Source organism: Anastrepha ludens, chromosome 4 (assembly GCF_028408465.1).
Source record: "Anastrepha ludens isolate Willacy chromosome 4, idAnaLude1.1, whole genome shotgun sequence".
Lineage (NCBI taxonomy): Eukaryota > Metazoa > Arthropoda > Insecta > Diptera > Tephritidae > Anastrepha > Anastrepha ludens.
In genome coordinates this window covers 947,638-974,906 of record NC_071500.1, presented here as the reverse complement: position 1 = coordinate 974,906, position 27,269 = coordinate 947,638, and the positions used below count along the sequence as shown (strand labels likewise).

Sequence of the window (27,269 nt, the reverse complement as noted above, 5' to 3'; positions counted from 1 at the left end):
GTACTTATAACGGAAATGCCAATCGAAGACTGACAAAGGATCAAAGGAGGCGATGAGGTATGATATACGTTACGAACAAACGAACGGACTATGAGTGAGCATCTGCATGTGACTAAAGGTATAAATTAATTAAGGGTGCAGTAAGAACTAGAAGAATGAGTACACATGTTTATAAATTTTAGTAAATAATCTACTAAATTGTTTGGTGGGGATAGGTTGGGATGGTTAGCGGGCGCTCTGCAATACTTCAGTATTGGTACAATGAGGAAATGGATATTACAGAGATAGGGTTATATCTATTAAAAAAGGAAATAATTATTATTAATATGTACTTATAATTATAGTAATAAAATAGTCCAATGTACATGCTTAACTTATCAACTTAATAATAAAGAATTTGGGTATAATAATGTGCGGTAAAGTGTGGATTTGTCCCATACAGCAACACCTGGAAAGTCAAGCCAAGCCAACCATTAACCAATATAAAACTATTTACTTATGAATAAAAGGTTCTGAATTGAAGCGAGGTAAACAGAAATGAAAAGCACAGTGAAAACAGTATAACCTGGAAAGCATAGTAGAAAATAAGTGCCAACCAAAAGATAGGCATGCCTGCAATAACTAATACACTAAAAATATAAGCAATGAATGTGTGTACACATATTCAATGATATAAAATACATAAAATTAGTAACCGAAAATAAGGCATCATAGTTAAAAAAATCATAAAGATTCATACATTTCTGGTAAAACGTTAAAAGATTACTAACAGCAGATGCAAACAACAAAACTTCATTCAACACATAAGAAATCTTCGAACCGAATTCAATAGTTAACAATAAAAACAATATGCAACTTGTAGGTTTTTTGAACAAATTTTGCATTTTTCGTTTACCAAAACGTTTTGTGGTACCGGAATGCGGTTGATCGTATGTGGGGTACTGTTTAGCGTTGTCACAGTGCGGCGCTGTAAGTTTTCAAGTAGATTATATGATAGATTGTTTTTGTTGTATTACGGTAACTCAGTATAACTGATTGTATTACAATACATAAAGGAACAACATTAAAATTAGGCCAAGAAATGGATATGCTAGTAGATAACGGCCTAAGCGATTAGTAATATAAAAGTCAATAGCAATATGTACAAAAACATAAAAGCACCAATGCGTTATGCCTGTAAAGCTATGCATAGCTATTAGCTGGTAACAAAAACATACTCGTATATCGTAAGTGCATAAATGCAGTTATAACTAAGTATTAAATAAAATTTAAAACACTCAAAAAAAGAAAAAAATAGTTTCAGCTAAAACGCCACTTGCTATGTTGCGATGTTCACTATCCTGAAGTGGACTATATTTTTAGGCGCAACTATAATGCAAGTAAGTTATACATGAAATGTGCTCGGAATATTATCTTGGAATGCGAACCGCACATACATATTAACATAAAATAAAAATTATTATTTTCGACTTTCTAACCCAGTTCGGTCGTACCTCATAAACCAGTTTTATAATTGATTCAGTTGCCACGATTCATTTATCCGATAATTTTTTGTTTTTAAAACAAGCAAACAAATTATTACAAACTATATATTTATTATTACACATAGGAAGTGAACTCGAATTCGTGGCAGAGTTTTGCGAAAATTTTACTCAGTAAGGAGATGAAATGAATACGAAAACAAAAATGTACCAATGAAGTGAAGCTGTTACTATTTATCGAGCTGATAATAGTAACAGGTACATTCTTTAAGACTTCCATGAACGCTTTTGGAAGTTTTAGTCACAGCGGCTGGCTCATTTCCTTGCACGTTTACTGCTTTATGTTGACATTTCGCGCTTTCATAGCACTCTTGAGCAAATTATAATTAAATGATAGGGCGAAAATAACCTCACGCAGAATAGCGAATATTGGCGAAATTGTATTTTTTTAAACAAAATATCTTTTAATTGTGATGAGTATAAATTTCTGAAACGGAAACGGAAACGAAAACTGGATAATTTTATACTGCAAGTAAAAATAATAATTTATAGACATTTTTACCGAGAAAGCGGCAAACTTTATCTGATATAGAGCTCCCTTGCCGCATTGAACAATTACTACTAGCCACACTCGTCGGTGGAGCGGATAGGTGTTTTAAGGGCACTTTTTTAATAGAAAACATTGGCTTCGACGCACGTATTCCAGAAATATTAAGTTTGTATAGATGGGAATGTTCACCATTTGTGACCGCAGCCCAACTAAACTTTTGAGGCGGAAGCCGGCTTCTAACACGAAAATTTGAGTGCGAATATATGTACATGTATAGTGGTCTGAACATCTCTAGAAACTGGATTTTAGGAAATTCTAAATATACGTATACAAAAATAGTAAATAAGATACATTTCATCGTGCCGATTTTATAAAGGACTTATCATGTACATTAGGGCGAGTATATTTATTCTTAGAAAATTTAGCCGACTTTGTTTCGGCAGCTGAAGTTTTCTACTGGCAATACTGAACAAAAAAGTCCATGGGGGCATAGCTTTTAAATGTATGTACAGTGGAACTCCTCATAAAAGCAGTGTTTTTCTCCGGTTAAGTCGCCCGCTTATGATTTCTTCATTACATTCTTCTTCTGAATCACTTATGTCTACAATATCGCTTTGCTTTTCAAAATGGATATCTATATTGTCGTCTTCAGTGCAGACGTTTTGATCCATTTCGAGAAAATCGAGTCTTTTCTGACATTCCACTGGCAATTTAATTCGTCTGCCAAAAATTCGGAAAAATCCTGTTCAACGCAAGCAGTTTTGGATTGTTGTTGCTTCTACTTTATTCCAAGATAAAAATAAATAAATAATTGGCACGTATACCTTTTTGGGTGTTTGGCCGAGCTCCTCCTCCTATTTGTGGTGTGCGTCTTGATGTTGTTCCACAAATGAAGTGACCTACAGTTTCAAGCCGACTCCGGACGGCAAATATTTTTCATGAGTAGCTTTTTCATGGCAGAAATACACTCGGAGGTTCGCCATTGCCTGCCGAGGGGCGACCGCTATTAGAAAAATGTTTTTCTTAATTTTGGTGTTTCAGCGAGATTCGAACAAACGTTCTCTCTCTGAATTCCGAATGGTACTCACGCACAAACCCATTCGGCTACGGCGGCCCCAAGATGTTTCGATGAAATACATATATAATTGGCACTTACACTCGTTTGGCCGAGCTCTTCCTCCCATTTGTGGTGTGCGTCCTGTCGTTGTTCCACAAATGGAACAACAGGTGAAACACATAGCTTCAATCATATTATTAGATTTCGACAGCCCGGAGGCTAAGCGTGTTATTAATTAATTTTAGATATGTTTAATTCCCTTAGTAAGCTGCTGCATTATCCTAAAATAAGAGAACTTTTCTTGCTTGCTGAGGACTTTTTGAGCAAAATGGTTTGAATGTAGCCCCCGTGTCTGGTCATTAGAGTTTCCGGTTATTGGGACGATATTTGTTTGGAAAAGTGAATGAAAAACCTTTGTGACTTTCTCCGATTGTAGAGACTGTTCGCAAGGAGGAATTTTATTCTATGTGGTTTTTGGGTACAATAAATTAAATGTTTTATTTTTGACTATTTCTAAAGGAAGAAACCAATATTCCCTACTTTTAAATAAGAAAACCATTTATTGCGATTATAAAACAATTTGATCGTAAAATAAAATTCGGATGTCAACTCTAACTCAACTCGTCGATGCGTGTACATTTGTTTTTACCCCCTCTACCATCTACCAGCCATTGCCAGAATCTTGTCTTTTTTGTGTCGTTCAGTTGAAAAGACCATTGCACTGATTGTTGTGTCTTCCACATGAGCTGCCTTTCTGTCATCTATTTAAATGATACACTCGAAAAATAGAAAAGTCCGTAAAAACTTCTGTTGCCGAAACAAAGTAGAATAAAATTAGGCCCGACCTAATGCACATACATAAATATGTAGTATGTTTATACGTACACTGATAAATGTGTATTAATACCGAATTAGTAACATAGAACAAATCAATAATACAGTTAGCTTAAAGTTAGATATATGTAAATATTGAAAACTATGATTTAAGTATTTGAAAATTACAAATTAGGAGAAAAAACTAAAATGAAATTGGAAGCAGAACTGGGTTTTACGAAACGTGAGATAAATATTGACAAATAGAACTATTAGTACTGAAGCAATCAAGAATTGGGAAATTACATTTAGAATGGCTGCTGGCTGTGCGGCTGGAACTTCTGCGACCGGTTTGGCTGCCTGTAAAATTCGTATTATGATGTCAAATAGTTAAGTTACACACGCACTTTAGATAAGGCTCCAATTATTTAAAAAGTCCGTATTTACATACATATACATGTATGACTAACGGAATAAATACATACAATAAATATGTAAATAGTTCTTTATTCTAAAATTAAAGATACTCCTCCCAATAGCTGCAAATCCTAAGGACTCACATATTTTCCATATTAAAATATTAATTTTGCACATTTGGAAATTTACCTGGAATCTCAAATTCGGATCAGCAGAGGCTGCAGCGGCTGCTAAGAAGGGATCATAGTAAACGCTGTAGGAAATATATAATAAAATATTACGTTATTATTCAAAAGTAAGTATGTGGTTAGTGTACTGAATTTGATAATGAGAAGGGATACTTAAAAGCAAAATTCAATAATTCCACTGGTTTGTTCGATTTAATATGCATTATTTTTTCCGTAGGAGACTTTTCGACTTTGTTCATTCAGTTTGGTGCGCAGTTGTACTTATAGCGCAAGATTCATACCAGTGTCATACTTATTCACAGTTTTTCATTACTAAATAATTTAGGTAACACAAATTTCTAATGGTGTGTACTTGTACATGAAGGTCTTGGTTTTAGGGCATTTATAAAAATATCGAATACTCGATTATTGATTCAGAGCGTTTCATTATCAGGGACTTTCAAAACGGAGTCTTACTGAATAGAAAAGAAGATCTAGGCTCATCCTATCTCCCTTAGTATCTATAAAAAACAAAAAATCCTCTGATGAACAGGAAATAATTGTACACTCTTTTCTGAATTATAAATTTACATTCATTGTTCTTCTATGCTATTCCTTGACCTTTCATCTAATTTTTTTCGATGCTTGAATAACATCGATGCTTCAACAGGTGGAATAACTAAATGATTTTCAAAATATTTTGCTAAAGTTTTGGCATGCGGCTAAGTTTAAAATTGAGCAAACGGCGGACATATCCTGAGCTAAATGCATGTAAAGAAGTACAAATGCAAACTGAAGAACATGCAGTTATGATATAAAAGCATTAACAGTTTGATAAAAAGTGACATAAGCTGATTTTCTATAGAGAAAACTTATCGCTCCTGTGTTCAGAATTGTGTTGCCATATATTCTTTGAGAACGGTGAGAGAAGGCATTTGCCGACCGACAAGCAGGCAAGCTAGGATTTTAGTACGTGCTTTCTTAAATCATTAGGGCATTCGTGTTATGTTAGGACAATATCTCTTATTTATATACCGATTTAAAAATATTTACCGGCTTAGGAAAAATATAATAGATCAAATGAAAAATACAAACTTTCAGCTCCAGACGCTCACACCTCATTCAATATGTAAAAAATTAAAAAGGCTCAACATTTTTACACTACCGAGCTGTAATGCTACAAAAAACATTGCAATAATTACATACATACATTTGAATATACGTACGTACAATACTCATACAATAGAAGGTTACAAACACAGGAAGTTCATTATAGGAAAAGGATGAATTCATGCTTGAGTGGGATCAGGCGAAAAATGCATGCACTGCTTGCCGTATACTCTATAAAAACTCACAAAAAACATATCTGTTCAACAAATATAATAGCTTTGCTTACATAATATAAAAGCATAGTTTTAGACTAATGTTTTTACTATAATAACTACATCTACCACGATAACAGATCCAACAAGAAACAAATATCTAAAGCTCTATTCACATAAGAATATCCTAAAAGTATTTAGAAACAAAATGTTGTGGTTAAGAGGTCTTCCTTAAATTACTGCTATGCTTACGTACGTACAATAATAAGGCATACACATACAATCGTATAAAAGTGAGCGGAAAAAGAAGAAAATCACTGTTACTTACGGTGTGAATCCGTGCAATGCGGTGCCGGCTGCATTGGCTGCCGCTGCAGCATTAGCCGCTGCGGCTATGGATGCAGCAGCAGCGGCGGATGGCGATGGAGCCGCCGCTCCGGTGGCGCTCAAACGTGCTGCATACGCAGCTGCAGCCGCATTGGCCGCCTGCGGTGTACTTGCTGCAGCGGCTGCCGCTGATTGGGCCAGTGAGTGGAGTTGATGTTGGGCGGCGCTCGTCTGTATCGCGGCTGCGGCTGCAGCGGCGTGGGCCTGATTTGTGGCGTTAGCTGACTGCACTTGCAGCGCTTGCTGCAACCCCAATTGATGGTGTGCCGATTGCTGGGCATGATGCGGATGGTGGTGTGCCTGGTGGTGGTGGTGATGTTGCTGCTGCTGGGCGGCTACAGCGACAGCCGCCAGAGCAGGATTGAATGGCGCACCTACAACCCCCATGTGCCCGCGTTGTATGGCGACGCCACGCATGGCGGCAGCGGCAGCTACGGTAGCTGAGGAAATGGCGGATCCAGGAGATGCGACGGGCAGTCCAGCGCGTGTTTCGTGTGTTTAGTTCGTTGTTGCATGCCCCGTATTCGAAATCAATATCAAATAGCGATTGAATACAACAATCAAACAGTTTGTGAATAATTGTGAGTGCGAGTGTGTGTGCATGGGTGTTACAGTACGTACGTTTTTATTAATGTTTGTCGTAAACGCAGTATTTGTGGCGACAGGTTTCGTTTAATGTTCGTGCGTGTGTGTTTTCGAATATATTTGTTGTCGTTTTTTTGTTCGATGATTTGTTGTTTCATTTGTGTATGATTTGCAAAAAGAAGAAAAAGGAAAAGAAAAGAACAAAAAACGCATGCGGTTAGTTTCGCTTATCACGGTTTTCTTGCTTCTCATATACATATGTACATAAGTGTTGAATATCTCTGATTTGGAAATTTTAATTAAATCAAATTGTGTGAATCTGAGTAATCGGAAGATATATATTAGAATATACAATACATACATTTAACCATACAAAAAATAGCGGCTTCAAATGACGCACAAACACACTGTTCAAAACTGTATAAGTACTGAATTGTACGATTAAATTTAAGAATGTATGTATAAGTATGTAAGTAGCAACATGTTATGAATATTTTACAAATAAGTATTAAAAGACTGCATATACGTACATACACTTGTAATTTTATAAAAGTTGTAGTTACATGTTGCAATAATTAATTGATTAACCACTACATTAACAGACTCACATTGCCCACACAACCAATAATAAAGTCTTGGATAATAAAACATTTCACGTTGCGATGTTTATTGTTAAACTTGCAACGACTTCTACGAGTACGAGTACGGCACACGAAGAAGCAAGCGGCCAACAACGATATTTAACGGTTTAAATTCGGTTAATGAAACAAGAACTGTGATATGTATTGATAAACTCTTGTATTTATATATGTATAACATTTACTATGTATGCGAACAGGACTTTAATCACTATTAATCGACAACGACAATTAAACTAATTCCACTTGTGAAAAAGAAAACGAATATTCATTGCAAAACTTAAAATTTTTGAAGACAGTTTGCGCTTTCAATGCTTGATGAGGGAAATAGCCAAAGCCATAGCTTCCGAGTTTGCTTAAAGAAACCAGCGGAAAGCAAAATGGAGCAGCAGGCAGTGAAAACTCAAACTCAAAAAACTCAGTAAAAATTCCAGTACCTGAACAGAGAATTTAGTAACTACTTATAGTTTCGTAACCATTTGGTAGTATTATTTACAAAATTACCAATTTAATTGTTAAATTAATTTTTTAATAATTCATCAGTAAGTTTTATATATTTTTTTCTAACTCACACAAAGTCGTTATTTGTATTTTTATCTTGCTAAAATTGGTCAGCAATTTACCTTGGGCCATCAAAGCGACGGAGTTACTAATTGTCAGCTCTAGATAGATGAAGATGGTCTTCGCCACTCAAAGTTTTTTTCGTGGAACTATCTCTGAGAAAGTTTTCACATTTTTTAGTAAATGTTGCCAATTTCAGTTCGCAAATGGACAGATATAAAAATTGTAAACGAAACACCTCCACACATAGACAAATATTTATGTGTGAGAATATTAGTTTCGTGTTCTAAGAAAAAATTTAAAAAAATTGAAGAAACTGATATTTGATACCATATTGGATATGGTTTTTGTGTATTTTATACAATAAATAACTGAGTGATGAAGAACATTGAGAAAATAGTAAAGCAAATAGTATCTACTTAAATAAAGAAATATTATACTTAAATTATGTGGCTTCCTTCAAAGCTTAAGTGAACCAATTAACATCTTATACTGGAGAAACTTGCATGCAAAGATATTGTTCTGATTTCAAAGCATAAAAATTCGATTGGCTCGGAAAGATAACTTAACACAGCTATATGCAAATTAGTGAAGATCGGAAGGTACTGCATACCATCAAGTATTAATTTATTGTATCTACATATGTAGGTATAATTTGTAAGGATTTTATAATGTCAGTTGGGAGCTCTGGACGAGCATATGTATATGTGTGTACGACTACGAGTAAGAATATTACTTTGCGCAAATACGTACACAAAGTGCGCACAATCGGCTCTTTTCGGGCGAAGCATTTTCTACTGGACAGTAATGCAACTAGTTGCTGTTTGTGTGTCAGGAAAATCTAATTGAATAATCTATAATTGTGTCAACTGGTTTTTGATACCTAATTTATGTGTATTATGTTTTACTATGCATGTTGATGCTTACGGTAACTTCGCATTGGACGCTAGGACGGCACATAGTCAAAAGCAGTGCATATACGTGCAGAACTAAATGAAACTGCAATTCAACTTAACTACAAACTAGGTATATTTACATATGATTTATAGGATACGCTCGCAAACACATACCAACACTTCAAGAAAAGAAAAAGGAAAACCATTCATACAAACGACAATGGCAACACAATCACAGTTATTGTATTATAGTCCGCAATCGCTTCATTTCCGTTTCTGAATTTGTTCTTTTGCTATTTTTACACTCTTAACTCCCATCGGAAAGAAAGACATTCAGTAATAAAATATGAAAAATGCACAAAAACCAATATGAAAAAAATTTAAAATTGATATGTATTTATAAGACACAACAGACAAAAATTAATCAAATCAATACTCATTTTAGTGAAATAATAAGATGGGACACATTACAGCCGAGGTTCACATTACTATATTATTTTCTTTTCGGGCACATGAAAACAAACATCGACTATCAAAGGAAAAAGTAAGCAAAAAACCGCATTTAAAGAGTCAAATTAACTATCGTAGAACAAAGAGGCTGCAGTTAATGATACGCAACAAGTATAAAATTAATGTATCTGTTATTGAATTCTGCTTTTAAGTGGCGAGGCCAAACTTCATCATCACCAAAGTCATCGTTTTTGTGATAACTACTGCGTGTAGTACCTTCTTCTTTGTGCTGATGGTCGTGGTGTGAGTACAATAGGCGTTGCGGCAGGCGCAATGGGTGTGGCCGCGGGTGTAGCTCCGGCGGGTATCGGTGCAACCGGCGACGCTCCCAAGGGTGCACCCAGAAAAGGCCAAGTGACTGGTAACCGGTATCCTTTTAATACAGTTAATACATTTCGTTTTTGTTTTGATAATTTCTTAGTTCAATGCAACTTTTCATAATTTATTAATGAACTTACATAAATGCATAAATATCTAAGTTTTGGATTGCGTATAAATAAATGTATAAATTAAACATTTTTCGATTTAAAAACTCATTGCTAATGCCGACAAAATATCGTTGGACCTCACTTTGTGCAGAAAGGGAATTGCATAAATTTACCATAATTTTTATAAATTTAAAAACTAATATCAAAGGTTATTTACTTCCTTTGATGTGTGCATTCTGTGGGCATTAATTTTGAAAAGATAACATTTTAAAGATTCAAGTGATATTTTGTTCCAAATCTTATGATTCCTGAAATGTTGTTGTTCTACTTATGTAGTTTATGTAGTTTAGACATAATTATTATAAGAGTAAAGAATAAAAGGCAATCACTAATTATTAAAGTATGACACAAAAAAATTTGATTCACCGTTAACTACTATTTTGAGACAGAAATTATACCTACAAGTCTTTGCATAATAACTATCAGCGAGATACATTTTCTTCTAGTCTATTTCTACAAGTCTTCAAAAGCTTTTATTTTGAATCTGAAAATACAAAAATCTGAAATTACAAATCTACACGATTGACCTTGTTTTGTTAAATACCGTTAGTTTAGAATGCCGAATTCTAGTGGTTAGAGTGAGTCTCGTGAGAGGTTATAGTAAACTTTAGAAAAAAAATATAAAACAGAGACAAAAATTTAAATTTTAAAAATAAAACGGGCCGTAAACTAAACATTGTGTGTGTTAATTTTTCTTTTATGACGGTGTTCAATATATTAGCGAATGTAAGACAAGTAAAATTATCCATTGTAAACAAAAAAATATTATTATTTTAAACTTTTTCGGAAATTCCGGTGATTTTGTAAATCTCAACCATCAAATAATTTTTATTCTCGGTCTCTGGCTGAGACCATTCCACTGAGAACTTCACTGTAGCTAAGCGCACTCTGGAGTTTCAGAAATATAAAATAACGGCTACAGTTGGTATCTTGTAAAAAATGTTAACTAGTAAACTTGAGTTAACTCCGTTTTGAGTTCAAGGGATTTCACACAATAAGAACTTGACAGCAATTTACTCATTTAAATTCGATATAGAACTGTAGTTAAGTATTAACTTTAGTTAAGACTCGGTGCAAATGCCGTACATAATATGTATACCTAAGCACTATTTACAAATATTTTGTGGAACTTTGTCAAAAATGTATGTGTGGGTGTTTGCATTAAGACACACAACTAGGCAAATGAAATATACAAAATAATGGAGCTGCGAGTCATAGCACGCATTAGTGTGGTAAAATTAAAGTTGGTTTTTTTTAGTATTTTTCGATAAACTTATCACTCAATTAACATCACAATTAGAAAGGTACAAAAAGTATTACTGATAATAAATTCAAAGTAAATGCATTAATGTCGGGCCTAGCAATGCACAGAAACAACGATAAATATGTTGCAAGGGAAATAAAAAAGTATAGTATCAAAATAATATACATATGCACATACATACATACAGGTGTATACCTATACGTTTCGGGTAAGCACTTGCATATGTATGCCACGGAACAAGCAAGACTTTTATCATTTTGACGTTCTCCAATTCTACTTATACAAAAACATATGTCCGCAGAACAACTTGAATTTTGTTAGCCTTAAATAAAATATATTCCCCTTTATTTTCCATTATTCTTAATTTTAAAGATTCCTACGCAGTAACTCCAAGGGGCATAGTTGAACTTAAAGGGCTGCGTGCAAAATATTCATAAGTACATAGATAAGTATGTACAAGTGTGAACAAATACAGGACTACTAAGAGTAGATAGATACGTATGCATGAATGTGTTATGCACAACTCACAGTAAGCCAAGAAAATTATGCGAGTATGTATGCATGTAGGTAAACTTAATCAAGTGTTTATTAATTCTTCGCTTATGCTTCAATGCCATATCATGGAAATTATTACTTTTAACTAACAAGCAAGTTGAGTTAATAACAAATCAGTTCCAGTTATTATTTTTTTAATTCCATTTCTGCCAGCAGTGATCAAAAAGTACTTATGAATACATATACTCGTATAAATATATCAATGTGTAAATAAATTGTAAACTTAAAAAATCAGCAATCAATTTTCAATAGATACAGGTGCAATTATTAGTACCATCCGTTAAAAAATTATAATAATAAAAATTACTGCCAAAAATGCTCTATTGTAGGACTCTCCTTCATTCGTAATTTAATAAATAAATTCACAGTACACTCAGTGAGCTTGCGAGTACGCTTTTTATTCACTTTTCTATAGTTAGTATCGGAAAAAGTCCATATTCAGATAAAATGTTGCCTTTTTATTATTGTACATTTTTATTGTTGTGTAGTATTCGACATTTTAAAAAAGCTGAGTTAGCTGTTAACCCTTACTTAAAAATGACTAGAAAACTACTACTAATTCTAATTTATAATAAATTGCAACAGAAGCTCGGGCGTTATCATTCTCGTTAAAGTAGGTTATCGAGAGTAGATATTTAAGCGAGTTGTGCTTATTATTTCGTTTGCCTGTAAAGACGCAACTTGCCCCACTCAATCAGTTTATGAATTAGTTAATTGAAAACTCACACTCTTGCATATTACAATCATGCGCATGTAATATGTAGAGTTTTTAGGCCGCAAGAGGTAAGAACATCTTCTGAATCACTGGTAGTTAGTTGCACCATAAGGGTGCTAACAAAGCATATGAGCTCATCGAGACGCCCTGTTCGGCAATCCGCTGGTTTTGAAACAATGCGGAGCTGATCGTAGACTACTCCCGGCGGAGCCTTACCTGAGCTATCAAGCTAAAATAAACAAGTTTCGAACGCTTAGCGCTCAGTAAATAAACTCGTAAAATTCATTCTTACGCACATTTAACGCTAACTCCTCATCTCGTCTCCCTACAACTAGCCCCCCACTTCCCAAAACTGCTCGATACAGAATATTATAATGGTATACACTACTCGCTTTTTTTCATTTTCTCTCGCTGTTGATGTTTCTTTGGGTATTCTACTGCGTGACCAGAAATTACTATTTATGTAGTTATTTACTTGCATTGCTGCTGAGTGGATGTTTGAAATCGATTGTATCTCATGTGCAGAATTGTAACCATTATCAGCTGAGTAAAAATAAAGTATTTACTTGGATGCACAAAAAACCAAAAATGTTTTACTGCAAACGTTTTGACTTGCGCTGAGTACAAATTTTTTAAATTGCAATAAATGCTTTGTAAATCTAATATATTATTTATGCATATATACAAATACATATCTATGTATTGTTGTAAGTATGAATGTGTGTATGTGAGTTATAATTGCTTCCGTAATTAAATCCTTCAAGGCAGTACCGAAACTATTTCACCAATAAATTAACAGTAAATATATATAAATATATGTATAAGTATGTTTGTAATTATTAATTGACTGGGCAATTGACAAAATGACAAAGAACTAAAATGCACAACGGAAACATTGAACAAAAACTATAAGTAGATCGGACGAGTAGCAGAGGTTCTGAAACGAACTATTGACTTGTGTGTAGATATATGTATATTTAAATGTTATTTAGACTACTTTTAAAATTAAATAAGTTTGTATGTATGCATGTAAGTATAACAACGAAATAGAAAACTAATGAATCACTAATAATTTTTCTGAAACCTTTCGAAAAATAATTAAATTCTTAAAAAATTCTTCATCAATAAATTCTCAATTATTTCTATTCAATATGTTAGCATAAAAATAAGTAAGCTAGCTTAGATGAAATCAGGCACTTCCTATTTAACACATGTCATGGAATGGGCTCTATATCGCATCCTCGACTCGAATTTTTTTTATTCGAAAGACAGAAGAAACAATTTTCAAAACCAAAAATGAAAAGTGAATCATTGTAACAGACATCTGTTTGTTTTACCTCTAGTTCAATTTTATCGCTCTTCATAGGATAATCAACATCTCGCGTTCAATTGCATAGATGTTTTTCAATATTAGAAAATTTAGTAATTTTTGATTTGGATTAAGTGTAAAAGTATCTTTCACTAAATGACTATTATTTAATAAATCAAAGAACATTTTCTTGTATTTAGAAAAAATGAAAATTATGAGTAATTAAAAATATGAACATCGAAGTAGATCAAACGTAACACATCTGCTCCGACGTTCGCCTTTGCTATCAATAGAGGGCATACTCGTATATGAGTTTGTACTTATGCAGCAGCATACTGAAGTCTACTTGGTTTTAAACATTGAGTGGCCATCACAATTGGTGTGGGCAAAATTATTTGGCCATTAATCTTGGCAACCTCTTGATGAGGTTCGCTCTTTTAGAGGTCTTCTTTGAACGATTTAAAACAGTTGTAGAAACGTTGATAACAGTTTCTGACGATTTAGTTGAAATCAACCCTAGTTTTACTACCTCAATCCAATAACTTACCGATTTTTTATCTCCATACGTTATATACCTAAATCAATTTCAAGCCCACCAAACATTAATAACTCATGTAAAGTTCTTTAAATTCAATTGTTTTAAATATCGAATTATCTCATCGAAGTGTGCCAATATTTTCAAAACTCGTATGGGGTTTTTTGTTTAGCATTATTCCCTCTGTGGCGAATTAGCCACTGCCCTAGCGTATAAATTGATAAGATTTCCAAACAAACGGAAAACAGCGTTTACTTACCTTCTGGCCATTGCACACATACTGCCAAATCAGGTGAGGCAAGTCAACGAGTAAAGTGATAGAATATGCAGTTGCAGTCGATGATTTTTAGTAATCAGGAGCGAGTCGATGAGCAGAGAGTGTGTAGCATCACATGGAAGGAAGAAAGAAAGAAAGATATTTTCAAATAAAAGATTTATATAAACCAAAGTTCAAGTTCGTCTCATGTACGAATACGTATGCAAGTATATGTGTATGAGTGTAAGTATGCCTACAAGGTAAATTTCGACTTTTCAATCTGGAGTAATAAATCAGTCTATTACAGAAATATGTTCACAAGTATGTACACAAACTTATCATATAGATAGGCGTGTGAGCATACCATTAAACAACAGATCTTTTGTTTTACTGTTATTAGATTTTGATTCACTATTCTTTTTAGGATAACAATTCCCAGGTGGTGGCATACCAACAAGAAGCAAGCGTGGAAGGTTAATTCATTATATGCAAACACCTTTGTGCATTTCAACACTAAACTATAAATAATTTCTAATGTTAATACAAGACTTCAGAATATTCAGCAATATTGTCATGCGTACAATAGTCAAGTGTACAATAGAAATTCCAATAGGTATGTCTTGGATCTACACTTAAGTTCATTTACGTTCATTTGCCTATTTACACAAATTAATTTGGACTATACGGGGTTGTTCGTTTTATCATTTGAAAAATTTCTATAGAACAACTAAACTTTTAGCGAAACGAAGCTGTTGCCGAATAAAGTTTATGACGATGGATTTTTATATCGCGGCCACTCATGAGGTAACGGCTTACGAGTGTAACTAAAAATCCGCACCAATTGAAAATTTCAACACATATTACATGCATTGCTACCTTTTATCAGATGTACATATATTCTTCCGTTTAATTACATTTTCAAAATGTGCTCCTTTGTCAGCATCTCGTTGTAGTTTCGTGGCAGTTCCTAAAGGCATTTTCGGGTACTGTTTCACTTTTAGCGCCTTTCTGCCATTCTTGTAAGAAGACTGAATTGGCCGGCATTGTGATAGTTAGCGGGATTCTGTGTTTGAGCAAAAAGTTGATGTTTTAGGGGACAAGGTGCTCCAACGTAGCTCCTGCATAATGCGAATTATTCAAAAATTGGAATTATTCAAAAATTGTTCAGAATTCACCATTGGAAGGACTTCAAGAACGGGGCTTGTCGATTGGTGCAGGAATGTGGTGAAATGCAATAAAACATAGCTAATATACAGCTGAAGCAAAAGTCTACTTTCGAAGTATTCGACCAGAATATTGCCACTCGTAGCCGATGAACGCACAAGTCACCCAACTGTACCGACAGAACAAAATCTCTTTCACAGACATTATGAAACTCGAGCTTATCGGTGTTTTGATAAAATAAATCCCAGAAAATTATTTTTCGATTTCATTCAAATTAATACATATTAATAAAGTCCTTTCGAATTCCCCTTACTTGAATTTTCATAACACAATTTATTTTCTTTTATACGAGTAGCTTTGAAAATAATAACATCATTTATGCGCAAGTTAGAGCCACTCTCTGTGGTGGTGTGGCTTGGGTTCTTATATGTTGTCAGTGATTTCTACCACCTTGTGGCGAATATGAAAAGTTTGCGGTGCTCATACAGCCGCCATCAACACACATAGACACCTTCCCTAGAGCACACTGTTACGCGATAAAGCCCCAATTGTTATCAATATATTGCACGCATTTATAAAGGTAAGGAGGAATGAGAAGGCCTTTATGGGAAGATAAACAGAATGTGCAAATGGAAGCCGAAACTGCGATCGCAAGTAGTGGAGTTGCAGCCACTGTAACGCAACAAATTATATTTTTAAAATGCTAAGCAGTAAAAACAATATCGAATGAAAAACTTTGACGCTTCGAGGGAGAGGTTGCGAATTCTGAACCAACGCTAAAATCAACTCAATGCTTATGGCTCAAAAGTAAAATAGGGCAGAAGAGTAGAATACTAAGGGTGGGAATAATACGGACTTATGGCCTTTGGTAAAATGTGGATGCAATCGGAACCTTACTGGACAGGCTGCTATTGAACGATGCTGGATGCATTTCCTTTTGTGAAGCGAGTCCTATACAAACTAAACACTTGCTTTTCACGCCAGCCAGAAGAAAACTGAGTAACAAAAGGAATGCACCAACAAAAGCGGGGGAGGAGTTCAATCACAAACGTGTATAAATAATTTTGTAATTATAATTTTGATTCTTGATCGGTCTCAATGGAAATATTACGACGTTGTGGAGCGTATCTGAATTAGAGGCTAGATTTTTACCAATTCAGTCACAGCCGGAAGCGAATCATGGTGGTGGGCGAAAGTTACAAATTTCGATTTGGCGTTCATTTTCGTTTCCATCCGAAAATGGGACGAAAATTGCGAACATAATACTTAAGATAAAGGAATATTACAAATTTATAGCTGGAATTGCAAGGCGTAAGTATGTATTTAGCGGAAAAAATTCCCAGGCACATATCTGCAAATGCATATATATTCTATTTGTATACTTATATTTCTTGTTTAGTGAAAATAATTAATTGTAGTTGCGAAATTACTTTAAACTAAATACAAATATTTCGAATGTTGGCACCGGCTATTGGCTATTTGAATGAATAGTCATGCTCTGTTATAATTAAGTAGAACGAATACGTTTAGCGTTGAAAGAAATAACACTTTTGTAGACTGAAACACATTCATGTAGTAAATAATTGTTCACTTGCTTCATTTAAGGCTTACTAAGGGATCAGCGTACACCCTATATTAAGAAATGCAAACTATTTAGGAAAAATTTACATAAATACATTTTGTTTTACCAACTGCATTCTTACTGATATTTTTTCTTCATTTCGGAATAGCAACGTTTAACATGCAACACGCAATATGCAACATGCAACATGCCAAATGCAAAAAATCCCCAACAAGGTAGTCTTACTACACACATACATTCAAGTGTTACTTGTTTATTAGAGTTTTCCTTTACTTTTTTATTTACTTGTGCAAGAAATTTCGGTATTTTAAGTTAACCACAAAACATTCCGTATATTAGTTAACTCAGTAAAAAAATTCTGCTCACCTAGAGCTGGAGCCGGTATAGCACCGTCTTTTGTCAGTACAACTGTGTATGATTCAGAAACAAGAATATTAAATATAAAATTCAGTTCAGCTCAAAATTGTATGTAACTATAAATAAGTTAGTACACAAGCATATACAGCCATTAATTTTTGATTAACTTATCGATAATAAATAAACTAAAAGCTTATAAAAAAACATAAAATCGGCAAAACATGATTTTTCCTATCAATTATTCGATTATGTATGTATGTAGGTGCGTTTGTTTTTGATAACACGTAATACGTAAAGTATGGCTCCCTGCATTCACAAATGGCAGCACAGTCTCTTCAGCGGATGCGATGCATTTCTATACCTTTATACTCCTAGTTATCCGTATGCCCCTATGTATGCTGAATACACCAGCAACTAATCTTCAATCGGATTTCTCTACCAGCGGTACCCTCTTTCATTGCATATTTTAACCATTATTGCTATTGTTGTTAAAAAGTAGTTCTGCCTATTGGGATGAAAGCTTCGGTTAGGTCTAAATTTGCCAAGACCCGTTTCAGAATTCAGGACTAATTATATTTGAATATTTTTCAATAGTATCACCTTCTGATTTAAAATTAATAAGGTAAATGAGTTTCGATTCGATCAGAAGCTAAATTTTTTGGACAAATAAGTATAAAGTATTACAAAGTGTGGCTGGCTGTACTGTAACATTAACCGATATCTACAATATTCTCATCTGTAATACTACTGTACTTTGGTGTTATATGCATCGGGTGTTTTTTAGCTGAATGAGAACTATTGTTATCGATAACTATTGTTTGACAGTTGAGAATGGAAAACTGTGTTGACATTTCTGTTCACTAAGGTTTGGCAAGTCATCATGAATCACTTAAAGACAGAACAACACTTCCAAATGTCGATTCCTCGTCCTTCTCAACTTCTTAAAACCAAATGGCCATCGTTTGAGTCGCATTTTTGCAGATTGGGCTCATTTAGATTTATTGAAAAAAAGAAATAAAAAATAAATAATTGGCGCGTACACTTCTGCTACGTATTTCACCTCCTATTTGTGGTGTGCTCCTTGATGTTGTTCCACGAATGGAGGGGCCTACGGTTTTAAGCCGACTGTGAACGGCAAATAGTTTTTTATGGAGAGCTTTTTCATGACAGAAATACACGCGGAGGTTTGCCATTGCCTGCCGAGGGGCCACCGCTATTAGAACAACATTTTTCTATAATTTTGCTGTTTCATGGTCGGAGATTCGCGCCTACGCACTTCCGAATGGTACTAACGCGCACCAATTCTTTCGGCTACGGCGGCCGCCTTTTATTTATTGGGAATAGTAATCATATAACTCGTATTCGCGGTGGACATGTGCCGCATATCATATTAAAAAAAATGCTATAAAATTATCTACCAGATTATAATGAATAAAAGTCTATTCCGTATGTGGTAATAGAACATAAACCACTGTAAGCATTTTTGGCTTTTTCTTTTATTTTTTTCTTTTTTACTATCATTAATGGTTCGCAAATGGAAAACAAAAATTTCATAATCAACTTACCATTTGGAACAGCTGTTACTTTTTTGGTTTGCACACGAGCTGTGGCGTTGTTGACCTTTGATGTTGAATTTCAATTCATCGGTAAAGGGTTCCCACATAAGTTTGTAGAAAAATAAGTTGGATGTGTGGAAATCGATAAATAAAATATTAATGTAATTAATGTATTGCCTTGACATATAAACATGAAAACGTTGTCTGTATATTGTAATTGTAATACTTTATACTGCATAAAATAATATTTTTATTTTTTTTTTTACTTATTTTACTTCAATACCAAGTATGAATACTTTAGTGACGTTGTTATTTATGAACAGCAAACGAATACGGTACTTTAAATTAAAATTTGCTTACTCTGAGGAACGTTTCAATGTTTAACAAAATGTACACAGCCCAGTTGGTGGCGTCCAGTATTCGACGGTGCATACAGTATACTCAATAGTTATTTTTCCCGGGCATAGCTGAAATTTTGTATTTATTTTCAAAACATTCTTTTTGTTTCGTTCGTTTTTCAGTGGGCAAGAGAGGCCTCTGCAGGCAAATATTCAATTATTTAATGAAAAACAGCGGCAGTCACACTCACACACACGCACACACACAATCAAAAGTACACACTATTAGAATTTGCGGAGCAATTATGCACAAAAAACCTATTTTGATAAACGTTCCAATATTATTATGCTGCAGCTAACAAGTTTATATGCACATGCGCTCAAACACGTTGATATCTGATGTAAACGCGTACGTGGCTAAAATAGACGTGCACACACAAATAATTGAGCAGGAGAACTGGACAAAGCAAAAACAAAAAATAAACTCAGTATTAACAGCAAATATCCCATGCCTGGGTCTCATTCGGCCAGCTACAGTATAGGAAATGAAATTCTGCTATAATCGATTTATCTTTAGTTGGTAACACCATCAGAAGCAGAAACATGCAAAGCAATAAAATAAAATGATTTAATTTCAAAATCGTTGCGCTCACGCACCCTGGCCAAGGGAACGCCGTATGCCAAATTTAGCTACAATTTAAACGTAAAAGCAACAAATTCGACAAATCGTTGCCTATACATAGATAACCCAACAATAAACCATGCCTGACACCAATGGCCACGCACCACAACACCACGGGTCGGTTGGTTGCACTTAATAACATACCACAGAACGTGCCTTTCCATACTGTAATGCAATTAATAAAGTTTTCGTATATGTACATATAGCAACAACATTCTCTTCTAAATTAATTACAATGGATAAATCAAATTTCTAGATCTGATGACATCCGTAAGATGTAAATTTACGTTTGCTTAAGATTTTTTTTAATTTGAACCAAAGTAGTTGACAAATATAACTTGGTAAGAATAGGCTACCGTAGCCGAATAGGCTGGTTCGTGACTACCATTCGAGAGTGCGTAGGTTCGAATCTCCGCGCTTGAAAAACAAAAATAATAGAACGTTTTTTCTAAAAGCGGTGGCCCCTCGGCAGGTAATGGCAAACTCCGAGTGTATTTTTGGCATGAAGAAGTTCCCCATAAAAAACTATTTGCCGTTCGGAGCCGGTTTAAAATTGTAGGTCCCTCCATTTGTAGAACAACATGAAGACACATGCCACGAATAGGAGGTCGGCCAAATACCAAAAGGGGAGTTAAACTTTATCGTAAATATTTTCAAACTGTCACCTTCTAACCCGGCCGAAACGAACAACAATAAAAACTCTTTAATGATGAACATCATAGTTGCAATACCTACATACATACGAGTTGGGGGTTCCATAATTGTATCCCACAACACGGTCTCAGTTTTATCTTAAACAAATCGCCCCCGCATCACCTGATTGCTTCGCCAATAGCTGAGAGCCTGTTAACGGTCTAATGTTGGCCACAACTGCTGAATATTTTTCACAATGGATTGATCAGCCTGGTTATGGGAAGATTTATTTACGTGAGAGCTTGCCCTAGGTATTCCGTTAAGTCATGCCACATGCTTCTGAGCTCAAGCGAAAGAAGCTATTGCCGACAGCCTTCTCAATCCGTGGTAAAGTCTATGTGCGAATGAAGCCCAATGAAGAGCCTAAATTGGTGCATACCAAAGACTTTTATAAGCATTACCAATAAATAAATAATGAGATATGTAGGTCAAAGCAACGATGCGCATTCGTTTTACTCCTCTTACAGGTTTTTTTTAACTTAGTTTAGAACTTAAGTTAGGCTTGATTTGTTTTATCTGTTATCTTATTTCCTATACTCTCCTACCTTTTACTATATTTGTTTGCCTGCATTCCTTATTCATATTTTTTCTCTTTTATTTATCTTCCTATTGCCAATTTGTATATATAACTGTTTTTAATTTAATCTCCAGCTCTAACGATTTAAATTAGAAAACTGGTTTTCCAATCTGCCATTGTAATGGGCAAACTTTGTTTGAGCCTATGTTTCAGCAAACTTTACTATATAAATTATATTTTTGAGATGATTGATGCTCTTTGTGGACAGAAACTTTCTTTCAAAATTATTATAATGATAGTTCTTACAATTTATGTGACTTTTCTGGGAATGATAAGCATCACCACTAAAGATGTGGCGATTTATTACAAGTAGACTATGCAGTGTGAAATATGGATACATCAGTAAGAGAAAACAGTAGTGTCGTTATTTTGGAAAGCGTACAACTTTTGCTAAAAAAGAGTTATTTCCAAAGACAGCTAAACATCAATCATCCGCCAAAAGTGTTGTGGAATAATTTGAGACTTACTGAATCCGAACTGTGGAGTTATATTTTTTTCAATAAAATCTAACGCGGCGGGTGAGACAAAACGAGATTTGAAATTTTTAAGCATATTGCCTTACAATTGAAATTTTTCCATTGACTTCGCTACCTGCCTTAAAAATTAATTCAGTGCTGCCCGTCGACTTTCGGTTAATTGGTATTCTGCAATCCTTATCAAAATCTGTTATTGAATCGAATGGTTAAGTACTTGACACACAAAGGTCTCATTACAGAATATAAATACGAATACCGGCGTGGGCATAGCTGTTCTACTGCTATGCTCACAGTCAAAGCCTCTGATAAAGGCGATTTGCATTAACGCTTTTAGATTTTTTAAAGCTTTCTTATCAAAAAACTGGGTTCATGTTTCGAATTATTTCGGAACAAATAGACAACGGTGGGTTGTTTCTAAGACTAATTGATCTCGATTAATGTGGTATACCCCAGAATGCTGTAGAAATGTATCTATTCATCTCTATGCGCAAATATACCTTTCGGCACCCTAGGTCTTGTTGAGGACTTAATTTTTAGAACAATCAAATACCTGGAACCAATTTTTCTATGGTCAGACACAAATACACTCAATTTCAATATGCCCAAACGCAAGCTATTGCGTTGTCCTATTTTCCGTGCGACTTTGATACTTTTTCTCCTCTTATTTTAAATGTTGCTAGAAATAAGAAATTTTTTAAAACTTTTGGCTTTAAACTAAACAAAACTCGCACATGTGTCGATCATTTAACCCAACAGTCAATAAAATGTACTTTGTGCTGAGACATGTATGGAAAACTACTTTTAATATTCCCCAAGACATTAAACTCAAGCTAGTTAAAACAAAGCCAAAGCCTTGATGAAGAAATCGCAGTCATTAAGCAACAATGCTGCTAGATGTAGCAACAGAAATACTCTCGGAGATTTGTCATTACCAAAATGCCAGTCTATCCGCACAATTGGGTTTTTAAGCACGCATTCCTACTTATGGGTTTTTTTGTATCTTTACTTATGAGTAAATATGTGTAAAAATATTAGGATTGGTGCATCTTAAATCATTCGACTATGGACAAAGCTTCTGTGAAATTGATCGTTTTGGTCAAATAGGGGTCAAACGAACATGTTTGTACATCTATTCCACTATGCCCACCAGCACCTTGCAATTCAAGCCATTTCACTCTTAAAATTTGCGGCCCCTGCTGGGCTTTATTTAAACAGAGTTGCATGAAAATGACATCGCATGGCGCAAATTCTCTGTTGATGACATAGTGATGATATTTTACAAAACTCAGCAATGGTTTCGGTAAGCCTTTTCTCCATCCTTCATTCATTCTGGGCATACCTTGTGTGCTACGACCTACTAGCTAATTCCACTGGTTGAGTGTCAACAGCATCCGCTGTCTTATTATCGCAACCGCTGTTGTTTCTATTTTCATTTTCACACATTTTGTTTTGGTTAGTATCCAACGTTGTCGCGCCACTGGACTCACACTTGCACTCGCCTAGCACCGCTTATGCGTGCGTTTGTGTTTCGGGTTTTGAGTGCTAGTGCGCCAAAAAGCATGCTTGTCTTTTACAAGCACACTTCACACCAATGTAGGTTATGTCACTGTTGTTAGCTGCGAGGCCGTTGCTTTGCCATTGTTATTGCTGTATTGCTGCTATTTTTATTTCTATTCTTCATTGTAGATGGCGGCAGCAACAGAGGCCGCACTGCTAACAACAGCAAATTTTCAATTAAAGTCAAATTCTATTTACAACAGCGCCCCTCTCCTCCTCAATCACTCTAGTTTTCCTTCCAACACATTATAAATACAATTCTGCAAATGTTTACACTTTCATGGCGAAAGTATTTCAAATACTTTCATTACAAGTATATTTCCAAGGAATTTAGTAAGGCTAAGAAGCATATTAAGACATATTAAATACGCAGGATAAGTTTTTAGCATGCATACGAGGTATGCAAATTAAGTTCCAAGAATTTAGTTATAACTGGAGGACTAGCAAACTGCTAGTCAGTATAGAAAAATGAGAGGAGGAGGAGGACCTCGGCAAAACTCCAAAAAAGGGTGTAAGCGCATACATATGCCATTTGTTTGTGTTTTATTGACAGATTCTCGGTACTTTTCAAATAGAGAAACCAAAAGTGTGACAAAGAAGGTGATGGAAATACAGGCATATTTTTTATTGGTGTTTTCTTTTGACATCCATAGCATTTAGCTGATACAGGTCAGTACATCTGCACAGAAGGAAGTGAATACATATGAATATATATATATATATGAAATAAGTGAACATATCTGTCGCACCTGAAAGTCAAGAAGCCAGAAGGCATGGATTTTGGTGTAGTGACATTCATTTCTTTTAAGTTCGATTTGACCACGTGGTACCTTTTTCTGGGACATTAATAATTTGGAGTTTGGTAATTTCTGTTTGTTTTTGACACCTCGACAGTATTTGCACTTCTTTCTGTCTTGCATTTAGCCGATTGAGAAAGTATTGACAGGCTATTTTGGTTTTTTTTTCACTGCCGAAAACTTCTTTGGTGCTTTGGAAGCATGAACGGCTGCGTCGTAGTCATGCTCGAAAATCCTTTCGTCAGAAAAAAGTAAAAGATACTTTGTTTAGAAGTTCTATATACCTGACATTATTCATTTTTGTGGATATGAAACATACGAGGCGTGTTCAAAAAGTATCCCGAATTTTGTGTTTTTTGAAAAATTATTTATTTATTCATTAATATCTACTTATTTTGTCCCCTTCAAAGCAATCCCCATGAGATATTATACACTTGTGCCAACGTTTTTTTAATTTTCGAAGCACTTGAAAAAATCATTTTTTTTATCTTGTTATCCTCCTTCGATGCCGTCCTTATCTCGTCAATCGTAGCTTAGAGTCGTCCTTTCGGGAACAAGAAAAAGTCACAGGGGGCCAGATCTGGGGAATACGGTGGCTGTGGCATCATTAGAGTGTTTTTTGGCCAAAAAGTCGCGCACAACCAACGCTGTGTGATGATCGTGATGCAAGAGCCACTTTTTGTTCTTCCACAAATCCGTGCGTTTCTGGCAGATTGCTTCGTGCAAATCGCGCATAACATGCAGGTAATATTCCTTATTGACCGTTTTACCCTGTGGCAAGAACTCATGATGCACAACGCCCCTGCAATCGAAGAAAACTGTAAGCAAAACTTTTACATTCGACCGAACTTGGCGCGCTTTTTATGGTCGTGGTTGGTGCGGCAGCTTCCATTGAGATGATTGAGCTTTGGTTTCCACGTCATAACCATAAACCCACGATTCGTCACCAGTTATGACCCTCTGGAGCAAATTTGGGTCGTCGCGGACAGAGTCCAACATCTCATTACCAATGTTCATGCGATACTGCTTTTGGTCGAAATTGGCAGTTTTGGTAAGAATGTTGCGGCGACCCGTCTCATGCCCAAATCATTGAAAAAAAATCGAATGGCACGAGCCACTCGACATGTCTAGGTCCTCAGCAACTTCTTTAACGATGATTCGATGATTGGCCATACCATTTTCATCAATTTTTTCGTCTTTTGTTGAAGTGCTCGGTCGTCCGGCACGCTTTTCGTCGTTCACATCTTCTCGGCCTTCTGATAATATTTTGCTTTGCCGATAAACATTGCTTTGGTCTAAAGTAGCTTCTCCGTATGACACAGTCAACATTCGGAATGCATCCGCGCACTTAATTTCGTTTGTCACACAAAATTTTGATACAGGTTCTTTGATCCATATTTTTGAATAGGTAAAAATCGAATACGAGCCGAAACACATGCAAGCAAAGCAGCTGTCAAGCTGCGAAAATTCAAAATGTGCGATACTTTTTGAACACACCTCGTATAGGCGTTTTGGCTTTGACATTAAGGGCTGCCCAAACCCTGCTCAAAATTACCATTCCATACCAAATAGCCATTCTCTCCTCTTTTTTCTTCCGTTTAACATTGAAAAATTACTCTTTTCCACTCATCTTCCCAAATTTGGTACTTTTCTGCAAATGTCAATCTGGGCTGTTTGAGTCGTGTGATTAGGTTTAGGTACACGTTTTACATAGTCTAGACTAGAACCCGCGTGCAAAATTTGTTATACACGATGGGTAGTAACTTCCAAAGGAAGAATGTTTTTAATTTCAGCCAGAAATGACGCCCACCGCCCATTTTTATTTATATTTTAACAAAAAATGAGGAAGAACTTCTCAAAGTTGGCGTAGGTTAGCGGTTCTTAAAAACATCATAAGCAAGGGCCAGGTATATAACTACATAGGAACATATAAAGTTAAGATTAAGCTAAAGCTGCAATTTGTGGAGCCGTACCTTAGCCATAACCGTAACAATAGCAGCCTGCTGTTCTGATCACACATATGAGCATCTCTGTAAACGATTATAGGTGCTGCTCTACAACGCCGTAACCATAACCGTAGCCGTATGTTTGTATTGAATTTTGGTTTTCCTCCGTAACCGTACTTTACATTTATTTTAATATTTGCGATAAAAATTTGAATATTATAAATGAACGATGAAAAATTTATTGGCTTGTTAGAAAATTATCCGTATTTTTATGACGAAATGCAAATGTTGTCATTAATTCTACTTCAATATCAGCTGTTTATGCTTACGGCATGACTAATCGACAAATGCTGTAATGTTGCTACTATGTTATGGTATGGCTACGCCACCACTAATTGCAGCTTAACCCTTCACTAGTTTTGAATAAGATTGACACCTAATACCTAACAAAAAAATAATATTAAAAGCAAGGCAAAATACTACAGTATAGAAGAAAAGTGACTCAAAATCTCTTCAAAAATCATTTTCAGCTGCATATAATTAATATTTACGATTTAATTTATATTAGAATTTAGTGGTGCATAAAGTATATTTAAAAAATAATTATTATAAGTTTACAAGTGCGGCGAAAAAATTAAAATATAACGCATATTTGTGAAAAAATATCAACATTATTCTAATATAACTTTAAAGCAATATTTTCAGTGAATTTGTTTTATAGTAATTATTAATTATTTTATCCTTAAGCCGTTATATTAATATATAAGGTGATGTTTAAGAATGTAATAGTTGCCAGCATAGCGACACTGGTAGGCATTTTCATGAATTCATCTTTAACTTCACATTTATAATTGCTACAAATACAAAATTACATTTTCTTAATTTTTTAATTTTATATTTTATAAATTTTTTCGTATTATGACGTTTTCAGTAAGCACCCACTTACGAAAAAAATGATAATTTGGGAATAGCCAAGCATTTTTTCATCAAATTGGTGCAAGTAATAGAATTGCAAAAAATTATTGTATAATTGTTGAA

At 34.9% G+C, this 27,269-nt stretch overlaps 1 protein-coding gene across 1 annotated transcript in view; it reads right to left on the bottom strand.

The window, feature by feature from the left end:
- Positions 1-27,269, bottom strand: part of LOC128860688 (box A-binding factor) — an 86,086-nt gene that overhangs the window by 7,157 nt on the left and 51,660 nt on the right. The window contains exons 7-13 of the mRNA XM_054098347.1: positions 19,175-19,229; positions 17,619-17,660; positions 14,510-14,530; positions 6,136-6,634; positions 4,508-4,571; positions 4,208-4,261; positions 896-967 (exon numbers count right to left, since the gene is read on the bottom strand). Of these exons, the coding sequence (XP_053954322.1) occupies positions 896-967; positions 4,208-4,261; positions 4,508-4,571; positions 6,136-6,634; positions 14,510-14,530; positions 17,619-17,660; positions 19,175-19,229 (807 nt within the window). The remainder of the gene's footprint in view (positions 1-895; positions 968-4,207; positions 4,262-4,507; positions 4,572-6,135; positions 6,635-14,509; positions 14,531-17,618; positions 17,661-19,174; positions 19,230-27,269) is intronic.